Genomic DNA, 19,355 nt, shown 5'->3' with positions numbered 1-19,355 from the left:
CGGGAGGGTCGATTAGTAAAATGGTCTTTCAACATATTTTCTATCAGCAATAAAGTGTAGGTAACTTATTGAATTAAACTGCATATCTCTCTCCCCTCCTCTCACCACTACTTTTCAACTATTTTCTTATTCTTATTATACCATATCCTTCTCTTAATTTCTTTCTCTGCGCAACATACAGCAATAACAGGTCATCAATATCCATGTTGGAGCTCTGACACAGCTGGAATGGGCAGCGCATGCTTGGTGCCACTGTTTACAGAAAGTTATCGCTCACCAGTGTGGATGTTCACATCATTATATTTATAGTTATCGTTATTCTTATCGTTCTTGGAGTGGACGGCCTTTAACACCCTACAGGATTAAAAAGAATAAAGGCTATGATGAGGCTTTACCGCCTTCCACAGTTTACATGATGTGAAAACAAAGTAAAACTGTTTTTTTACTTACTTGTACACAATCTCAGGTCACAAAGTTGTGTAAGATTAGGATACAGCATGCTGCCAACACTGTTCTGTAGGCCTAATAACTTGCCAGTGTGTAGGCTTAATCAACGGTTATTCGGAGAGGCCGTCTCATCATCGAAATGCTCAACATCACAACATCTAGCCTACTCTGCAAGTCAAATGTGAGCCGAGACATAATCATTGATATGGGGCAGGAGAGAATGAAACTAATAAAAAGGCAGTGTATCAAAGTATCGCAGTTAAGCATTAGTCACGTGAGGGCAACTACGCCACAACTCTGGTGTTCTCCAAATGAGTCCCCCTCGTCCCATGCGTGATTTATGGACCTGTAAAAACACACGTTGTTTTTAATCTACTGCTGCCTGAATCTGCCCCTCTAATGAAATGTGGATCTCTGTGTGTGTGTGTGTGTGTGTGTGTGTGTGTGTGTGTGTGTGTGTGTGTGTGTGAAAAGGATGTATGGGCTGAGCTCTGATTCTTTGAGCATGAATTTTCTCTCTGATAAATATGCATTCAGTTACACAGACTGATTAAGCTGTAAACCAGTGTTAACTCTGTGTCAAACCACATACAAACACACACACACATATACATATATATATATACGTACATGCGCACGCACACACAAACAAACACCCACACACACACACACACACAAACATGCACACAACTTCCCAGAAAATAATGATAGCTGTGCCTGGGGCAGGATTGTTTGGATGCCTGGAGCGGTTCACTGATATCAATTCCATGAGACCTGACTGCAGAGGATATCCTATAAACACAAGACAAGGCTCAGAGACACAGCCATATCAGCAAAAGACATTTGACAGAGTCAAGAATGATGATTTGCAGAGTTCTGCACCAGAATGCTACATATTCATTTTGGGGAAATAAACTTAAAAAGAAAAATAAAGAAAAATTGTACATTAACAAACGGTAAATAGAAAAAATTAAAGATTGACAAGTGTTTATTGCCATTTGCAGGTCACATCATTTGAAAAAAGCCCTTTTTCATCTCCATTTTTGTATGCAAATAAACAGAAAAAAGTTAACAACCCATTCTTATCACGTTCACGACAGCGTGATCGTAATTCCACACGTTTCTTTTAGAGCGAGCACTTGACTATATAGAGCTTTGCAACTGTTATTCTTGATCGGGCTGACATTGAAATATGTGACTTATAATGTGAGAATGGTCGGACGTGGCAGCTGTTGACTTGTTGTGACGCACTTGTCTGTGGTTAGCGGACAATCCCTCCGTCCTTTACAACAGAAGCAAAGTGACACCAGGGTACATGCATGCACACTCCTCTGCTATGTTTGTTTCCCCCCTTTCTAAGATGTGAAACACAATCAGACATGGAGTGTAGGCCACCAAATGCATGGATATTCATACACACACACGCACATGCTCATTAAGCTCCCATCTCATGTCTGATTATAGTGTTGGTGGGTTATAAAAGATGACAAGAGACAGCATCAGACAATTTAAATCTCACAGAGACATCAAACACAGAATTACATCTAATTAGCCTATTGCATCTCCTATGAACTTTATCGTGGGATCTGAGAGCCTCTGCTAATTTCAAACTGTGCTAAAGATGCTAAAAGAACTCGGGGTAATATCGGATAAATGTTATAGCCACTTGCCAGATGGTTCCTGCATTCAACATTACTGTGTTTGCTTGTTTGGCAGACATCAACTAAGCCTCAGTCCATTTGGCTGCAGCTTATTACAACTGGCTCATCTCCCGATTTAAAACATTACAGTGTGTGCTGGACTTGTCTCTCTGTGGTCAGCACTTCTCAGACTTCAATAAAAACATTCTCTGCTGGCAGAGAGAGAAAGAGGGGGAGAAAGAGTGAAAGAGATCCAAGCAACCTCTCACCTCTCTCATCATAAGAAGCCCTCGTCCCAGGGCGATGAGCCCACCTTCAGAGGCGAGAGTGAAAGAGTGAAGGAGGAGAGTCTGTCAGGTTCAAACAACAAAGAGGTGCTGCCTTACACATCCTTCCTCAACCTGTCCCCTTCAGTGGCAGTGACATCATTTAAATCATTTAAATCCTCCCCAACATGACCTATGGCAAGTGACCCGTCATTCTAACGCTCACACCTCCATGTGAGACGGCTGCTGAACTGCTTATTTAGCAGAAAATACCACCCGGCTAACTATGTGATTTATTTAAAATTATTCCTCCATGGTGCTCCTTCACACAGAGCATTTGCCCATAGTTCACTGTGGTCCAGGCAATTAGGAGCAGGCCACACCTCTTCAGGAGACAGAGCACCTGGCTATAGCAGACAGACATAAGGAGGAAGAGAGTTGAGCGGCGCACAGCTTTTCACGACGGGCTGGAATAACTAAGCAGAGCAGTGAGGGAGAGTGAGGGAGTGAGGAATGCAAGCCAGGCACTTTAGGATTCATTTAGGTTCCCCATCTCCCTGGTCACTTTATTAGCAGTCTGGGAAGAGTGATGCATGTCCCAAAGCTATGCAAAATGCATAATCAAGCATTTAAATACACACCATGTGGATGGGTGTGTGCACTGTGCATGCACGTACGTGTGCACACATACTGTACTTGTGGAGTGTATCACTTAGATGCACAATCATACACACACATGCAAAATGCTTACTACTGTAAAACTCAACTATTTTACGTTTAAACTAACAGTCTATACCACACAAAGCCTCCTTTAGTATACCCACGAGCTGCATTGTAACCGTCACCTGTGTAATGTAAAGAATTCCTCAATGGTATATTACTGTAAATCTTATTGCAGTTCCCATGCTTCGTGCGGTGGCTTGTTGGAGGAATCAGAGCTGGATAAATTTGAGGGAAAAGGGTTTTCCTCATCAAATTTACATTTCGCAATTCCACCCTCATTTCATCCATACGTTCTGCTCTCTTCAGTGCCAAGCCAGTGTAGACTGTAGTTGGAGAAGTGGGACCTTTTTATTCCCAGACTACAGACAGAATGCAGGCAGGAATCAAACAAATAAACAAGTAAATAAGGGCTCCCTGGAGAGGTGGACGCATGCCACTAACATGCAAGAAAACAAAACGATTTGCACAATGCCTCATCCTGGAAATAAGGGAGAGCCGCCACTCCCTCAATGATTCAGTGGATGCACCTGAGATTGGAGGAGAGGATCGGGAGAGCAGCAAGAGATTGAAGTGCAGGTGCAGGTGTAATGTCTGTATAGTCTGGGGACAATTTGAGAAGGGGCTCTAGGGCTTCTTAAGTACAAGCGTCGACATCCCCAACAACAATCTCCACTGGATTTATCTAAGCCTCAACAGTGGTGTGTCAGCAAAACCTCATGCAAAATAAAATTACTTTTGCCTCTGCTCTTTAATGAAAGAAAGTGCATCATGTGATGCATCCTAAACCATAAAAGGGTATGCATGTTTTGATTTAAATAAGAGCGTGAAAGTGTTGATTTGGTATTAGCTGTTTATGTCAAAATTGAAAGAAAATAAGCTCAATATGACATGATGGTAAAACATTCTAGGTAGGAAAAGGAAATTGGGAAAATAATTATAAGAAAAACAAGCTTAAGTTTAAAAGCCTGCAACCTAAGAATGATTAACTATGATCTAGAGCAGGGACCCGGACCTATAATCAATACATTATTAAGGGATTTTCAATTTTGACGGGGCGCTTCTATTTTAACCGGCGCAGCTTTTTTCGTTTTTACGGCACTGGTTGAGCCGTTCAGGAAACTCACGTGATGCTCCTCAGCCAATCAAATCTGTGCATTCCAGGCGGCAAACATTGCGACTCTGAATACAGACAGATGAGAGGCGAGAGGCGCGTGACAGACGAATTAGCGATACAGGAAGAGAAGACGGAGAAAGGGAGAAAAACACAGACGAAGAGACGAGTGAGTGGCAGACAGGGAGAGAACAATAACTACTCATGGCGCTCTCCAAGAAGAGAGAAGTCAGCAGAGCTTTCAACCCAGAATGGACTCATTCATGTTCATCCTTCCCACTGGAGCACAACACCAGCGTCTCATATGCTCAGAGACCGTGGTGCTCATTAAAGTGGTGATGTGAAACGCCACTATGAGACAAAGCACAACGTTTTTGACCAAACATACCCACTCAAGTCTGAACTGAGGGCACAGAAAATAAGCACTCAGAGCTCAATGTGATTTTGATTTGTGACAAAATAAAGCAAACAGGCCACCTGTCAGCATCATCAGCCACAGAGAACAGTTTAACCCAGGATGTGCTAGCCTGGGTTAAACTGTTCAATTGTTAAGATGTGTTGAGACTGATTTATTCTAACATTGTGAGAGTTAAATCAAGATGTGAAACAGTTAGAGAAAAAGGGAAACTCAAGCTGCTGCTACACTTTATTTTATTTTTCTAAAATTAAGCACTTTATTTTAAGATGCACAATTTTTCAAAAGCTATTTTATTTATTTTCAAAATTGTATTTTTAAATGCAGCACGAGAAGACCATTATACATATCTACAGTAATATATATATATATATATATATATATATATATATATATATATATATATATATATATCTACAGTATTATATATATATCTGTATAGTTCAATGTTAAGTCACAATAAATATTGTCTAAATGTTTTTAAATTGTACTTTCTTTATTAGATTTGACAGTCAGTTGTTGATGATGTGCAGACGTTGATACAGCTACTGGGCTGATTCAATATATCTCACACTAATTCATAACGCAAGTTAGACATTATGATGCTCCGGACCTTTGCTCGCGGAAATTTTCTCTAACTGGACCTCTTAGAATTTTAGTTGAATATGTAGATCTAGTGGGATCTCCGGCAGCTGAGAAGAGCGTTACCGACCTGCTCACTGACCTGGGAAATGGGCTGCAATTTCCTTAATCATTGTGGTAGGGAAAAGAAGAGGAAGAAGAGGAAAAAAAGGTACAGAATCGAAGGGTAAACAGAGGCTAAAGTCTTTTGAGGGCTTTCTGAAAGATGAAAAAAAGAAAAGGCCAGGGAGTGTGGATGGAGAGGGGAAGAGTGACTAAAAGAGCAGCATCCTGAGGCCCTGGAGGGGGATGCAACCGACCAGGTCAGCATTTCACATGTGTCACTTCCTGTTGGCCTCAGTGGGGAGAGCGTGGCATGGCATGGTGGCCAGCGGGGCACAGGGCCTGTCAGACTGACACAGGAGGTTATGCACCGGGAAAACGGATGAATGCAGGCACACATGCATTCACACACACACAGACACACATATGCACCCTTTTTCCTGTGCTAACAAGTGTGATTCGGGTTAAAGGAGTGTGGTGGCATAGAAAGGGGTCTGAATGTATGCATGTCACAGTCATGTAAGAAAGTCGATTTCTATAAGAATCATGGGACTCATCCAGAACCACCTCATACTACTGTACATAGGCCATGACACATAAACGTGTGACATTCTCAGGTATGGGAACACAATTTAATGAACTGACATCTTCAAGAAGTCACTACCTTCTTTCCGTCTGTCTTTAAAGACCTTTTTCTACCTCTGCTTTCAAAAGTAAATTTCAAGGCAGTTCACGTAAAATACAAGACGCTAATAGATTTGTTACACAGGGTACGAACGTATTCTTTGTCTGATTTCATATCTAGCAGAGAAACAGTCTGCCTGAATGAGTGACCGCTGCTTATCGGCTCTCAGCCCGCCTGTCTCGCTCTGCCTCTCTGGCCTGTGTTAATGTTGCTGTTTGACATTGCAAGCAGCAGGCTTTTTTTTTTCTCCCAGCAGCCTCAGTGGACACTGAGCTTTAGCCTAATTGGTTCCAGAGCAGACCCTGACAAAACTCTCCTCAGCGGCACGCAGCCATATTAATACCCCCATGCCACACACACACACACACACACACACACACACACACACACACACACACACACACACACACACACACACACACACACACACACACACACACAACAAAAACAAGCACAGCAATCAGTGACTAGCTCGCTAATTAACGCCCTTACAAAGCATCTCATTAGCATGTGTTGTAGAAAGGGGCAGTGGGGGAAATAACCATTTTGGATTTTTTTTAAAGGAAAGAAATTACAAAATAAGACCATGCCGCACGAGTGTGTATTGTATTCTACTCAAGGGCCAACGGCCTTGGTTGGCCCACTGTATCTCAGGGGAGTCCATTACAGCTCTCTGAGGGAGACATTGGAGTCAAAGATAAGCAGAATTTTAAAGGCAATCAGGAAAAATAAATCTCTGGCACGCAGGCAACACTTTGGTTGTTAACCAGCAACTTAACCTGCCTGTACTGTGAGCGGAATAGGAGATGGATAGGTAAGGGGCTGTGGGAAAATAGCATGTAGTTAAGTCATAGGGCAGAGGACAAGAGCTGCAGGGCTGAAACATTTGCAGTTAGCAGAGGGAGTCTATATGATAATAATAATAATAATAAGATGCAAAAACATATTATAATCCACAACATTTTGGCTCTCTAAACATATCTGCTGTATCTCATTTTGGCATTTCCTTTTTCTCTATATATCTATCTTCTGCTATCCCTCCGTCTCTCCCAGCATCCATCAGCTGGTTAATCCCCTCCTGGTTGTACTGTGGCTTCAACACAGCCTGTAAAAACAGCCCCCTTTGAACTCTATAAAGGCAACCAGCATCAGGCTTATTGTAAAACACAATCATAAGGTAAATGTTTATCCCCTCTCCGCCTCTCTAAACTCCCCTAATGAGCCTCGAAGCCCGAATAGAGGGAGAGAAAAAAACACATTCTGCACAGATTAGGCCTGTGGTGGAGACGGAGCTGAAGTCCCATCATGAAAACAGTATGTAGCATAAACACAGCAAGAATCTAATTTCATGATAAAAAGTCAGCAAAAACACAAACAGGTATTACAATGTCTAAAGTGCCAAAGAAGCTCTATAATGTCAAGCATGTACTGGTGAAGAGAACAAATTAGGACTGGGCAATATATCGATGTTATACCGATATTGTGTTATAAGACTAGATTTTCTACATCGTAATATTGAATAAGTGTCTTTTCCTGGTTATAAAAGCTGCATTACAGTAAAGTGATATCTTTTTTCTGAACTTACCAGACTGTTCTAGCTGTTCTATTGCAACTTAGTCATTATATCCACATTACGGCTGATTATTTATCAGAAAACTCATAGAGTAAATATTTTGTGAAAGGTATTCCTTATCGCCATGCCTGAAAACAAATACTTTCATATATTAGATAAAGATTAAGTAGAGGTAACAGAAATCTTCTGTACAGTGTATTGTTCTGTTTATACTGTATTCGTTCCTGGCAGAGCACAGTCTGATCGGCTGGGAAGGATAAGCCCTCTGACCCTGCACTTCCTAACAGCCAGTGGCTGTTCTGACCTTCCCATTATCCATCGCTGACCCCACTATTATACCCACTGTCAGTACACGACGCCACTCTGAACGGCACCGCCCTGCGCTGCGGATGAGCCACCACTCTCACCTCTGAACAGCAACGCTTGCCCACACAGCCAGAGAGTTAGAGAAAGAGAGAGTTCAGAGTAATAGTAAGCAGGTAGTTAAAGGTCAAAGGTCCTGTGCAATCGGGACAGCAGTTCCTCTTCTGGCAGCCAGAGCGGAACTCTGAGAGGGACCTGGAAGTAGATATGATGACCTTTTGTACAGAGGACCCCAAAATATACCCTGTTATCAAAATGACCTTAACGCAGGAGCATGGGAAGGCGAGCAGAGTCCATCCATCATCTTAAAGATTAATCCTCCTCTCTATTCTTCTCCTGAATCTATTAATAATGTCGCCAGAGGGGAGAATTTGCGGCAAAGATTTATTCTGATATTGTGACTTTTATTCATTAGCCTATAACAGGGGTATTCCTTTAGAAGGAAATATGGAGTGGGCTTAGGGAATGCTAATTCACCACTCGTGCTCTATTTGAACGATACAGAACTGTCTGAACTCAATCATTTCATTTCCTGACAATCCGCACATGTAACATTTATACTGCAGAAGTCACCAGTCATTTAATCTTTTGAAGCAATTCTAAGAAGCTTCCATTTGTTCATTCACAAACATTTAACAACATCTTGGATAATTCTGTGGCAGGTGTGAAGCTTGGAAATCAATTTGACTCCAAAATCTGGCGCTTAGATCGGAGCTTTGCCTCACTCATTTAGACAAAGCAGCTACAGTAATAGATTTGTACACTGGATTTCGCACTGTGGCGCAGCACTGACAGCCCCAGGGGCATACTTCAATTAGAGACATGGGTGAGTTTAAACACTGCAGATCTACTCTAGCTCAAAGGCGTTTGTCTCCCTCTCTCGCTCCCCCTGTTTTCCTGCCTCTCAGTCTCTCTCTCTCTCTTTCTCCATATCTGCGCTGAGCACTCACTCTCCTTCCTCTTCAAGTCCTGCTCTCTGTAATCAACCCAGTGCTAATGGCTTATTCTTTCTGCTCCAGCACCCACATTTCACTTGTTTATTTTCCCACACTCGTAAATCTGGGGACGCGTCACAAGCGCAGCGATATTAGAGCAATAATCTCAGGTAATTATCAGATGCTCTCTCTCTCTCTCTCTCTCTCTCTCTCCTCTCTCTCTCTCTCTCTCTCTCTCTCTCTCTCTCTCTCTCTCTCTCTCTCTCTCTCTCTCTCTCTCTCTCTCTCTCTCTCTCTCTCTCTCTCTCTAAGCATAGACACCCATACATAAGTGTCTTCCTCTTTTCTGGGAAGTGTGCAGTTACTTTAACAAGATGATACCTGAATATGTGGATCATATTTGCATAATTTATTTCATGTCAGTGACGTGTGAATTAATGTAACATGTAACATAAATTGTGTCACACAGCCACTGTTCACATGGAAACAAGTCAAGTGAATTTTATTTATATGGCCCCAAATCACAATTTAGTTTCAGAGAGATATGCTATCTGAACAACCTACAACACCCTCTATATTTACATTCTTGATTTGGTAAAAGAAAAACTGAATCGAGGGTCTAAAAAAAGAAAAGTAACACCTTGACAGAAGAAAGACAAAGAGTAACCTCAGGAAGAGGAGGGATCCTTTTACCAGGACAGACAGACATAAAATAGGTCTCGTATATACAGAAAAGACTTAAGTTCAGAGAAATAAGCTGAATAAGCTTTGGATCACAAGACAATACATGTTAAGCAGGATCAATTCACTTCAGGTCTTTTCATGGAAACTGTTGACATCGCTACGCTTATACTTTAAAGGGTTAATTTCAAGCATAATTGAGGGGTTCTTGAAGGTTCGACTGCCACTTACCCACTCCTGCTGAATGAGGCCAGCTGCCTTGCTGGCCCGGGACAGGTTTCGACACACCAGGATGACATGGGCGCCATGAAGAGCAAAAGACCTGGCTGTCTCAAAGCCTGAGACATGATCAGGGAGACAGAGAAACAGGGGGGGGGGGGGAAAGAATAAGAGCGAGCAATGCTTCAAAGATTAGTTTTTTCTCAAGATAACTTTGATTCTCAGGGGTTGAATCTAATGGGGTGTTGGGGGTGGTGATGGTGGGGGTTGGTGGGGGTACAAGTTAAAATCCCTATCAATTTTCTATATAATTTCTTTCATTGAGTAACCCAGTGCTCTAGTAGGGGGAGTTAATCATTTCTCTCTGAAGTGATGAAACTGATTGAATTATTGTGGACTTCCTCCTCTCTGCTTAGATAAAGTTTTGGATCTGACCGCCGGCTCTCAAGAAGGTATCGCAGCTCATACTCAGTTAGAGGAAGGGAGGTTGGCTGTTAATTATGCTGTGAATTATAGGAGTGCTGGCAGTAATTATGAAAACATGGCTCATAATAGAGCGTCAGACGAACAATCGAACAGACATGACATTCAAACTGAACCTTGGTGTGATATTTCAGCACATCAAAGTGCCTCTGATAAGAACGTTTCTCCCATGAAACTAGGTCCGCGGATACACACAGAATTTATCAGTCCAAGACTACGTCATGGCTCCATCCAAATCATGTAGTCACGATAAAACTGACAAAAACTGAAGATAGAGGGGCAGAATTTCATTTCAACATTACAAGTCTAAATGGGTCATTTCCACCCATAGGTTGAATTAATTTATGAGATTAATGTTTTTTTCCTTCACCGTATTTTTATTTCCTGTGACATTTACTATCCTTCAAAGTTCAACGGCAGCGTCACACTTTTCATTCCCAACTCTACAGTCAATACAAACCCCAGACCTCAGACACACACACACACATATATACCGTGTACAGTGTGAGAGTCCTGATTGACAAAATGACGGGCACAATAACTGATAGTGGCAAATAGGGTCTGAGAGGCAGAGTGTATCAGAGGGTGGATTAATATGAATTGTAATTAGATTATATGTCTTAATCTGATTTTCATTAAGAGCAAAACTGGGAGGCCTAATTGTGAGGAGAGTGTTAAGGACTAATATCTATTAAAACTCAAAATTGGAGTCGGATTCGAAGCCCTCTCTGACAAGTGAAGCATGGAATTAAATTATATGACACCTTATTAGGTGTAATGGAGGGGACTGTGGCTGAGAGCGGAGATCATTTCACTTACAGGAAATGGAATTGAAAATAAAAACAACATGACAGGAAAAGAACGAGCGGTGTGACTCCCGGAGTAAATATGCACTTTGAATTTGCAGGTGGAGCAGCCGGCTATAAGAAACAAATTCTCAATGTCATACAAAATGTCTATGTTTTCACTATAATTTAATCTAAACACTAATAATACAAATAATAGTAGTAAACTCTGAAATGCTAATACATGTCTTGTATTAAGATTAAAGCATATTCAAAATATATGTTACAGAAACGATCCATAAGGAGCAGCTACATTTGCTAATGTCTTTCTTTTCTTTCTTTTTTTTTTTAAAGGATTCCAAACATGCCATCATTTAAAAGCTTTTTTTTCAAGCCTTTATATATTGGACAAGAGTACTGGCTGCTGGTAAACAACAACACCTCACACTCACTTGTTGTGTGTACAAACCATGAAAGTGAAATTAATCGACACCAGTGTTTTCCATAATGGAGAACAAATTAGAATATGGCAGCAACAACAGCAGCAGCACAGAAGCCATGTATTTCCAATGACAAATAACAAGGGCTTGACATTAATTGTGAAATAACGAGAGTGGCGTTGCTGTAACAGAGACTCCCCGCCCTCTCACCAGTGTTGCCGGTAGAGAGGGCCGCACTGAAATGAGTTCCTGGTCAGGTGTACAACAACGAGAGTCTGTTTCAGCATTGTATGCCAACGGTGGAACATGAAAGAGGTCAGACAGGGGTTTCTTTTGCTCTGCTGGATCGGCAGACGCCATAAGCTGTTTTACAACACACAGGAGGCGTAACTATTATGCTGGGCTACAATTATCTTTCAGGCTCTTTTTTTCAAATCCGACATGATAAAAACGAGGTGTTCAAAAAGCATCTTTTAAAAGCTGGGAGATAAAGATAACACTATTCAGCCCTGTTAAAGCAGAGCCGTTGATTGTGTGCTTGTTCAATCTGAAGATTCACAACGCAACAAAAATACAGTAAGTGGCTCAGAATTTATTTTAGTGTAATGTATAAAATGCATAAAAAAATGTGTAAAATGTCCATTAAGCAGTGAATGCTCTTCATGGTACATTAGGATCCTGGCCCTACTGATATCCCCCAATAATGAGTGTGATTTAGTGATTTCACGCTTTGTTTGTCCTCCCTGGCCCGCCGCCCCTCTCTGGATCCCCCTCGTACACAGGTGTATTGGCTCAATGTAATGAGATCATTACCAGCCTCGTCAGTAAACGTGTTTATTTGGCAAACGGAGCCGCCTGCTCCTTCTCTCTCTTGATCGGCATCCAAAGAGGCATTTAACTAAAATAAGCTCCGTAGTACAATTGGGCAAACAGAAGTCAATTCAGATCATTACAAGACCTGTGGGTAAACAGACAAGGTTCCCACAATCCCCTTTCGACAGAGCTCAATTTGTGCTGGAAAATAAAACCACAAGAGAAACACAGATCATGAAGAGACTACATATATCACTCACACCAATGAATTATATGGCATTATAACATTACAACATAAAGATATTTTGTGTGTTATATTTCTGAAGCAATGAATAATATGATAAATATGTGACTGGTAATTACACTGTTTATGTCTGTGTATCTCTGACTGGTTTAATTTGGTGCAGTCAACTTGATTTATGCATAGAAATGCATTGGTTGGTTTGGTGTTTATGATTTTGTAGATTTATTTCGGGTTATGTGGATCACGTGCAAGCTGCAGTCTCCCGCCCTCTGGTCCAATGATGCCACCGCACTGTCACTTACTAAATTCCACCCCAAGATCGTATCTCATCCCATTCTAACTCGATGGCCGTGTCAGAAACATCTTCCCATTTACTAATTAGTGCACTATGTTTAGTGTCAGCAATCTTATTTGAGTGTCATGATTCTAGATCCTGGACTCTTAAATAAACTGTGGGAAAAGTTTCCCTAGATCGGGCAGATAATACGAGGAAAAAAAGGAGGATGGCTGTCAAATGCAGAAAAGGGAGAAAATGTATTATGATAACTATGTGCATAAATACACAGTGGCGTGAAAAACGCAAAAAGTCTTTGTTCGGCAGAGTAGAGTAACATTGCAACACGTTTCAAGCATGGCGCCTTGCCTCATGCGTCTCTAAAAAATAAATAAAAAGCAGTCGGGGACCTGAGAAATATATCATGCAAGAACATTGTAAATACGAAACAATAATGCAATGCTTATACTATGGATATTAAGCATGTGATCCTGACAGCCAAGACTTCTTTCTGTGTTACTAATGCCACTTAGTGCATGTTTATGTGCATATATTTAGCTAAATAAAGGTTCTTCCTCTGTTCATTGTATTATCACTGCTTTCTGCTTACTGATTACACCTGTCCAAAATATAAATTCACAGGTCACTCCAGAGTAAACTGGTAAGTGTATTCTATAGAGAAAGTAGTGAATGAGTGAACACAGTCAGACACACTCAGTGATGAGAGCACCTGTTCCTGCTGCTGTGTATGTCTTGTCCCCCACACACACACACTCTTTCTGACATTTAAGATCCCCTCTAATTCCCCACCATTAGGCCAAGAAGAGGGAGATGTCACCCCAAAAGTGGGATGTATGGTTAGTAATTACAGCCCAAGGTTGAGCTGTTCCAGGCGAGAGCACTGGAGTAGTTCTATTACCCCTCCCTGTCCCCTTTTGGCTCCCCCCCCCCCCCCCCCTTGCTGTGACACCATCCATGCAGCCCTATCTAGTACCCACCCAGCCCCCTTCTCTCCCTCTGACCCTCTGTGTCAACCTCCAACTCCCAACACAATCTCTCATCATGGCCTCACGTCGCACTGGTCACCCCTGCAGCCAGCCTTACCTGGCTACCCCACACACACACACACACACACACACACACACACACACACACACACACACACACACACACACACACACACACACACACACACACACACACACCGAGGGGCCAGTAAACTTGATAAACACACACATGAACAAGGATAAACACAGACCTCACACACGCATATCTCCTGAGCATTGGGGCTATTTTCATCACTGTCATCAAAATCCCCCCCATCATGTAACTTTCATCCCCTCATCATCCGCAGACTGTAAACTCGATAGGTCTATAAACTACTTGACTACACACAATAACCCAGTACCCTTTCGTTTTATTTTACCTACAGCCTTTAAGCACATATATGTATTCCATCCTCTCTCGCTAACCACTTCACTTCTATTATATTAGAGCTGTAATCATTATTGAACCCTTCTGGCCTCCAGCATAATACTCTTTGCATGTTACACCAGTTTGGGTCTGCATAGCAAATTTCATCCAAGGTTAATAAAGTTAAATAATTTGACTAACCAACCATAACTGGTTCTCATTATGTAGCCAATAAACACATTCATCAGGGAGGACATGAAATGCCTGTTGAAAAAAAGAATTCAACTCTCCCTTCGATTTCCTCAGTGGCTCAGTTCACAAGCCGACACAGAGGAGACAGAGCAGGACGCGGGCCGGCCGCTCCCCCAGCAGACACACACACAGACAAAATACTATCAGACTCCTGAATATAAACACAGATGCACTCTGGATGTCATCTAAACCACACACAGCCACTCAGAGATGCTCAGTGACACACACACACACACACACACACACACACACACACACACACTGAGACACAGGCACCGCATGCCACCCTCACCAGGAACATCTTTTTATCCATCTAATTCCTCCCACTATGAATAATGCATTTCCCTCCTTACCGCGGCTCGGGTTTAACGCATCGCTGCGCGGGTCTTTAAGGGGGTCCTTATTCATAAACAGCAGCGCAGTAAATACCAGAGCTTTGCAGCCAATTTAATGGCAGTTATGCTTAACAAATCTGCCTCAATCTAATGATCAGCCACAAAGCTAGGCTATGGGTTTAATCTGCACACAGAGGCTCCCCCAGCTCTGCGACTCACTGAATATGCTTAGGGATCTCTCCATCCAGAGAGAGGAGAGCACCGGCCTGACACTTAATCCTCCCGACACAACACTGGGATCAACACAAACATAGAACAATGTTAGTCTTTCATGAATAAGAATAACATTCAAAGTCCTAAAACACTGCAGAGGCGATGCATAGAGATACTGAAACATTATGAAGCGCTCCTTTACAAATCCTTGCTATTCCCTGTCTGGACCGCCTGAGTCTTTTCTGCTTCTTATTACAGCATTGACCCTGACCCTAAACAACACTACCATGTGGAATTTAGTGCGTGCATTTAGATTGAGTAGAGCTTTGCAACTGCAGGTATTGCTTCACAACGAGCCACTGGGCAAAAAGGCCAAAAAAGTTCTGATAAAATTCTAAACATGTCGACATAAAAAGAATAAACACTGCAAATGTAGAATATAAGAACATGTACACTTTAAAAAGTTGGAAGTTTTAGAAATAGAAACAGAAATAATAATAATCATAATATAATAATAATAATAATAATAATAATAATAATAATAATAATAATAAACATAGGTTTTCTGTCACACATCAGACATAATGTACTGCGATTAAAATAGCACATGGAAGATAGTTGTGTCAACCTGAATGTTTTATTTAAGTGAGACAGAGGGCCAATATGTTATTTCTGACCGCTACTCAACATACCTTATGCTGACAACATGGCACCTGCTGCAAGAGCCTAAGAGACTGACGGTGCTCCCCAGGTAGGGGGACACATATATATGTAGTTACACATAGGTCCCAAAAGACATGTTACAGGGAAAAAATGACTGCATGTGCACGGAGAGCATAATACAAATGTAGTCATGCCTCTACAGAAAAACATTTTTCAGAACACGTTAAATGCAGTTTTTTCAGATGTGAAGATTAATGTGGAAAAACAATAAGATGTTTTTAGATTAACATTTTTAAAAATAAGGATGTGTATTTATTTTTAGATTAAGAAAGAAAGTATTTAGTCTCTGAACACAGTGGATGCCAGGAATATCACGACAATGGCCCTTTAAGGACAACTGTTCCACGGACCCCAGTAAATAACCTGAGAGTTAGTTGATAGGAGGGGAATTAGAGCCAGAGCAGGAGTGTGTAATGGGGATGGATAGGAGGCTCAGGCCTGGGTCAAAGCCGCTTAGGAATCAATGCAGAGGTACAGGTGTACAACCACAGGTCTATAAGAGTAAGAAAACCTTTAGAGGGAAGAGAGAGAGAGGGAGAGAAGTAGAAATAGGGGGGAAAGAAACTGAGATCATTCATTTCCATTATCACAATTAAAAACACCATTCAGGTTGGTACTGGTTTTTAATTTACAAAAGAAAGCAGAGAGAGGAAGACTAATGTTGTGAACCAAGCGCAGTGATCACATCGGCAAGACAAACCGCATTACTATCTCGCCTCCCAGCACTATTGCAATGGAGCCTCATGGCTGGTCACAAAACCAGACACTATGACATTTCATGCATAAATAAACTCATATAGTATGTGGCATTCATGTTAGTGTGCATTAAGAACTAAATCAAAGAAGTGAAATGTAAATTTGCTAATTAAATAATATCCCACCATTACTAATAAAAATGTCACATTTCCTATGGAGGAAATAAGCACTGAAGAAAATGGAAATAGCCTTGACACTTGGATTAAAACACTATTGATGCCATTAAAATGCTAAGTGGGTCCAACCAATTGGCATAACCACATTTCACTAGTGGAATGTCAAAGGAGCACACGAGTAGTAGCAATTACTATTAGAATACTGTTAATTATGAGTTCTGCATATTTAATATGTGGTAGAGTAAAACAAAGGTTATGTTAATATGGGTTTATTAAGCATTCACACACTATAAAAATGTCTATGTGTTGTAGCTATTTGATGCATTCTTTTGAGAAAAGCTGCTTTTTTTTTTACAATGAACAAATTTTCATTTGCTAAATACATCGCAACAAATCTTAAATGTGGATTATCTTTTTCATTATATAGTTTTTAAACTAAGGCAAAAGCCGGCACATGTGAAGCACTTAATATGATAACGTTTTAATACCCCGGCAGCGACATCATCGTGGACCTCCTGTGCCCTCTTGTGGTGAAAGCTATTTGTAATTGTCTGCACTCTCCCTATAGAAGTGTTTCTCACCAGCTTTGATCAAAAGGACACGTTTTATTTCAGAATCCACAATATTCAAGCAATCTGTCAGAACATCTCAGAGAGCACCTTGTAATGGTGACAGTGTGCTTTCACGTCCCCCCCCCCCTGTTCTCTAAGATAATGATGGACTTGTAGTAACTGGCAGAAAGGCCATTTTCTTTTATTTAGAATTCAAACGGGCCTTTCTTACATTTGATTTGTAATGATTTGATTTGGGGAGTTTTAGTGGGGGGTCTTTATTCTGCTGAAAAATTATGAATTCTCTTTTGCACAACTTCAAGCTGGAAGGATTTACTGTAGTTATTCCAGTGAGAGTCAATTCCATTTCCAGTTTAAATGTTAACAAGGTTCAGGTTCTGTAAGACTCTCCTCCCATCTTCAACATGGCCAATGCTACACTTTTGTTTTGGTTATTGGTACCCCAACTTATGATTTTCACTAATGTTTCCTGGACCCAAACAATAACTGAATGTTTATCTGTATGAATGTTCTGTGATTGTGACTTTAATTTCTACACTGCATGAAAAAACTGCCTAAAAAATAAAACACAGTCATCCTCGTTCAGTTCAGTTCAGTTGAGAAGTTATTCAAAAACCTGCAGCTTGCTGATCAAAGATGCCTAGTGTGTAGTTAAAAATAACATTAATAACAACACTGTTTATAAGAATCATACTGTAAATGTGTGTTTATACTGTATAATCCTGTTAATAATAATATTAATAGTAATAATATTAAACTGTTCATTGTCAAACAACTTAAAATCATACATCAAACAAGACTTTCTTAAGGACAATAACATTTGGATTTGGATTATTTCTATACAATGAATCCTTGATTATGCATATAGATAAAGAGACGGATGGACGGAAGAACATCAAGGTCAGGAAGGCAAGTTCACAAGCTCAGTGAAGGTCCCCGGGCTGCTGTAAATCTAATGTACTACAGTGCTGCATCTCTTAATACACACACAGCGATTACACTGCTGTGACTTTCCTTGGGACAAAGAATTTGAATATAAAGACAATTAACGATTTTATGTTTATTTGATTTCCCTCATGCTGTCATTATCTATCCCGAACAAAGCAGCAAGTCTGAACAAATGGCCACTACTTGTGCTAATTTAAACTAAAGGAAAGAGGAAATACATTTGTTTCCAGGCCATTATATAGTGAGCACTGCATTTGCTGGCTACAAATGGACACCATTCATTACAGTTAACAATGACATCCAATTCAGCCCAGCTAATGAACTTCAATACAATCATGTTCGGTATTAAGGAGTGATTTGTTGAGTCTAAGTGTATCATTTTGGAAGCTAATGTTGATGAATGTCTGGTTGTGGAGAGATGGGGACTTGCAGGGAGCAGAGAGGATCTTGCCCCTCTACCACAGTGTGATACAACATCACCACCTAGTGGTATCATCATGGAAGCACACTTTACTACACACTGATGATTTCTAGCTATAACAAAAACATTAATGAATTGGAAAAAAAAGGGTTAGGATTTTATGAAACTCACCAATGCCAGAGTTGCCTCCAGTAATGAGGATGACCTTATTGGAGAAATCACGACCCTGAAGGATCTCCAGAGCAGCCGTGTTTCCATCATACCTTCTTGGCTTCACCACCACATCTTCTACTGTAAATGCCTGCCGCGGGTCAAAATATGTGGTCCGCTTGTTAATGTGACTGAAAATGACAGAAGAAATAGGATGTTATAACAGAGACTTGTACATATGTGTACAGCATTTCACGTGAGGCTAAAAAGAGGTTCAATCATCAATGTACTTACTCAACATAAATTATCTGTCCTTTTTCATCAGTTTCTTGCTCCCAACCATACGGTAAATCTGTGGGGAAAGAAAGACATTTTCTTTACCAGCCAGAATGCATTAGAACCAAAAGAATAACTTTGCATCAGGTGAATAACATATTTATGTATCACTTTCACATACAAAGTTACTGAAAACAAGGTAACTCTCAAATCCATTGGCTGTAAGGGTAAGGTTAGAACACCATTAGATACAAAGCCATTTTGAACATGTTCCTATATGCCTTGTATATACATGTGTGATGCTAAAGCAGAAAGAAATGCATGTAAGACTATGAAAAACAAGAGACTAAAACAAACCTCCAGCACAACGTTTTTTCTTTCCTGTCTTGGGGTGTTCCC

General features: G+C 40.9%; 1 protein-coding gene across 1 annotated transcript in view; it reads right to left on the bottom strand.

Moving 5' to 3' along the window:
- wwox (WW domain containing oxidoreductase) overlaps positions 1-19,355 on the bottom strand; it is a 129,380-nt gene that overhangs the window by 106,889 nt on the left and 3,136 nt on the right. Inside the window, exons 2-5 of the mRNA XM_029434280.1 lie at positions 19,314-19,355; positions 18,975-19,032; positions 18,702-18,871; positions 9,755-9,861 (exon numbers count right to left, since the gene is read on the bottom strand). The exon at positions 19,314-19,355 is cut by the window's right edge and continues 23 nt beyond it. Coding sequence (XP_029290140.1) covers positions 9,755-9,861; positions 18,702-18,871; positions 18,975-19,032; positions 19,314-19,355 — 377 coding nt within the window. The remainder of the gene's footprint in view (positions 1-9,754; positions 9,862-18,701; positions 18,872-18,974; positions 19,033-19,313) is intronic.

This window comes from Cottoperca gobio, chromosome 6 (assembly GCF_900634415.1).
Source record: "Cottoperca gobio chromosome 6, fCotGob3.1, whole genome shotgun sequence".
NCBI lineage: Eukaryota > Metazoa > Chordata > Actinopteri > Perciformes > Bovichtidae > Cottoperca > Cottoperca gobio.
Note: the sequence above shows the minus strand (reverse complement) of the source record. Positions and strands in the feature narration are given on the sequence as shown.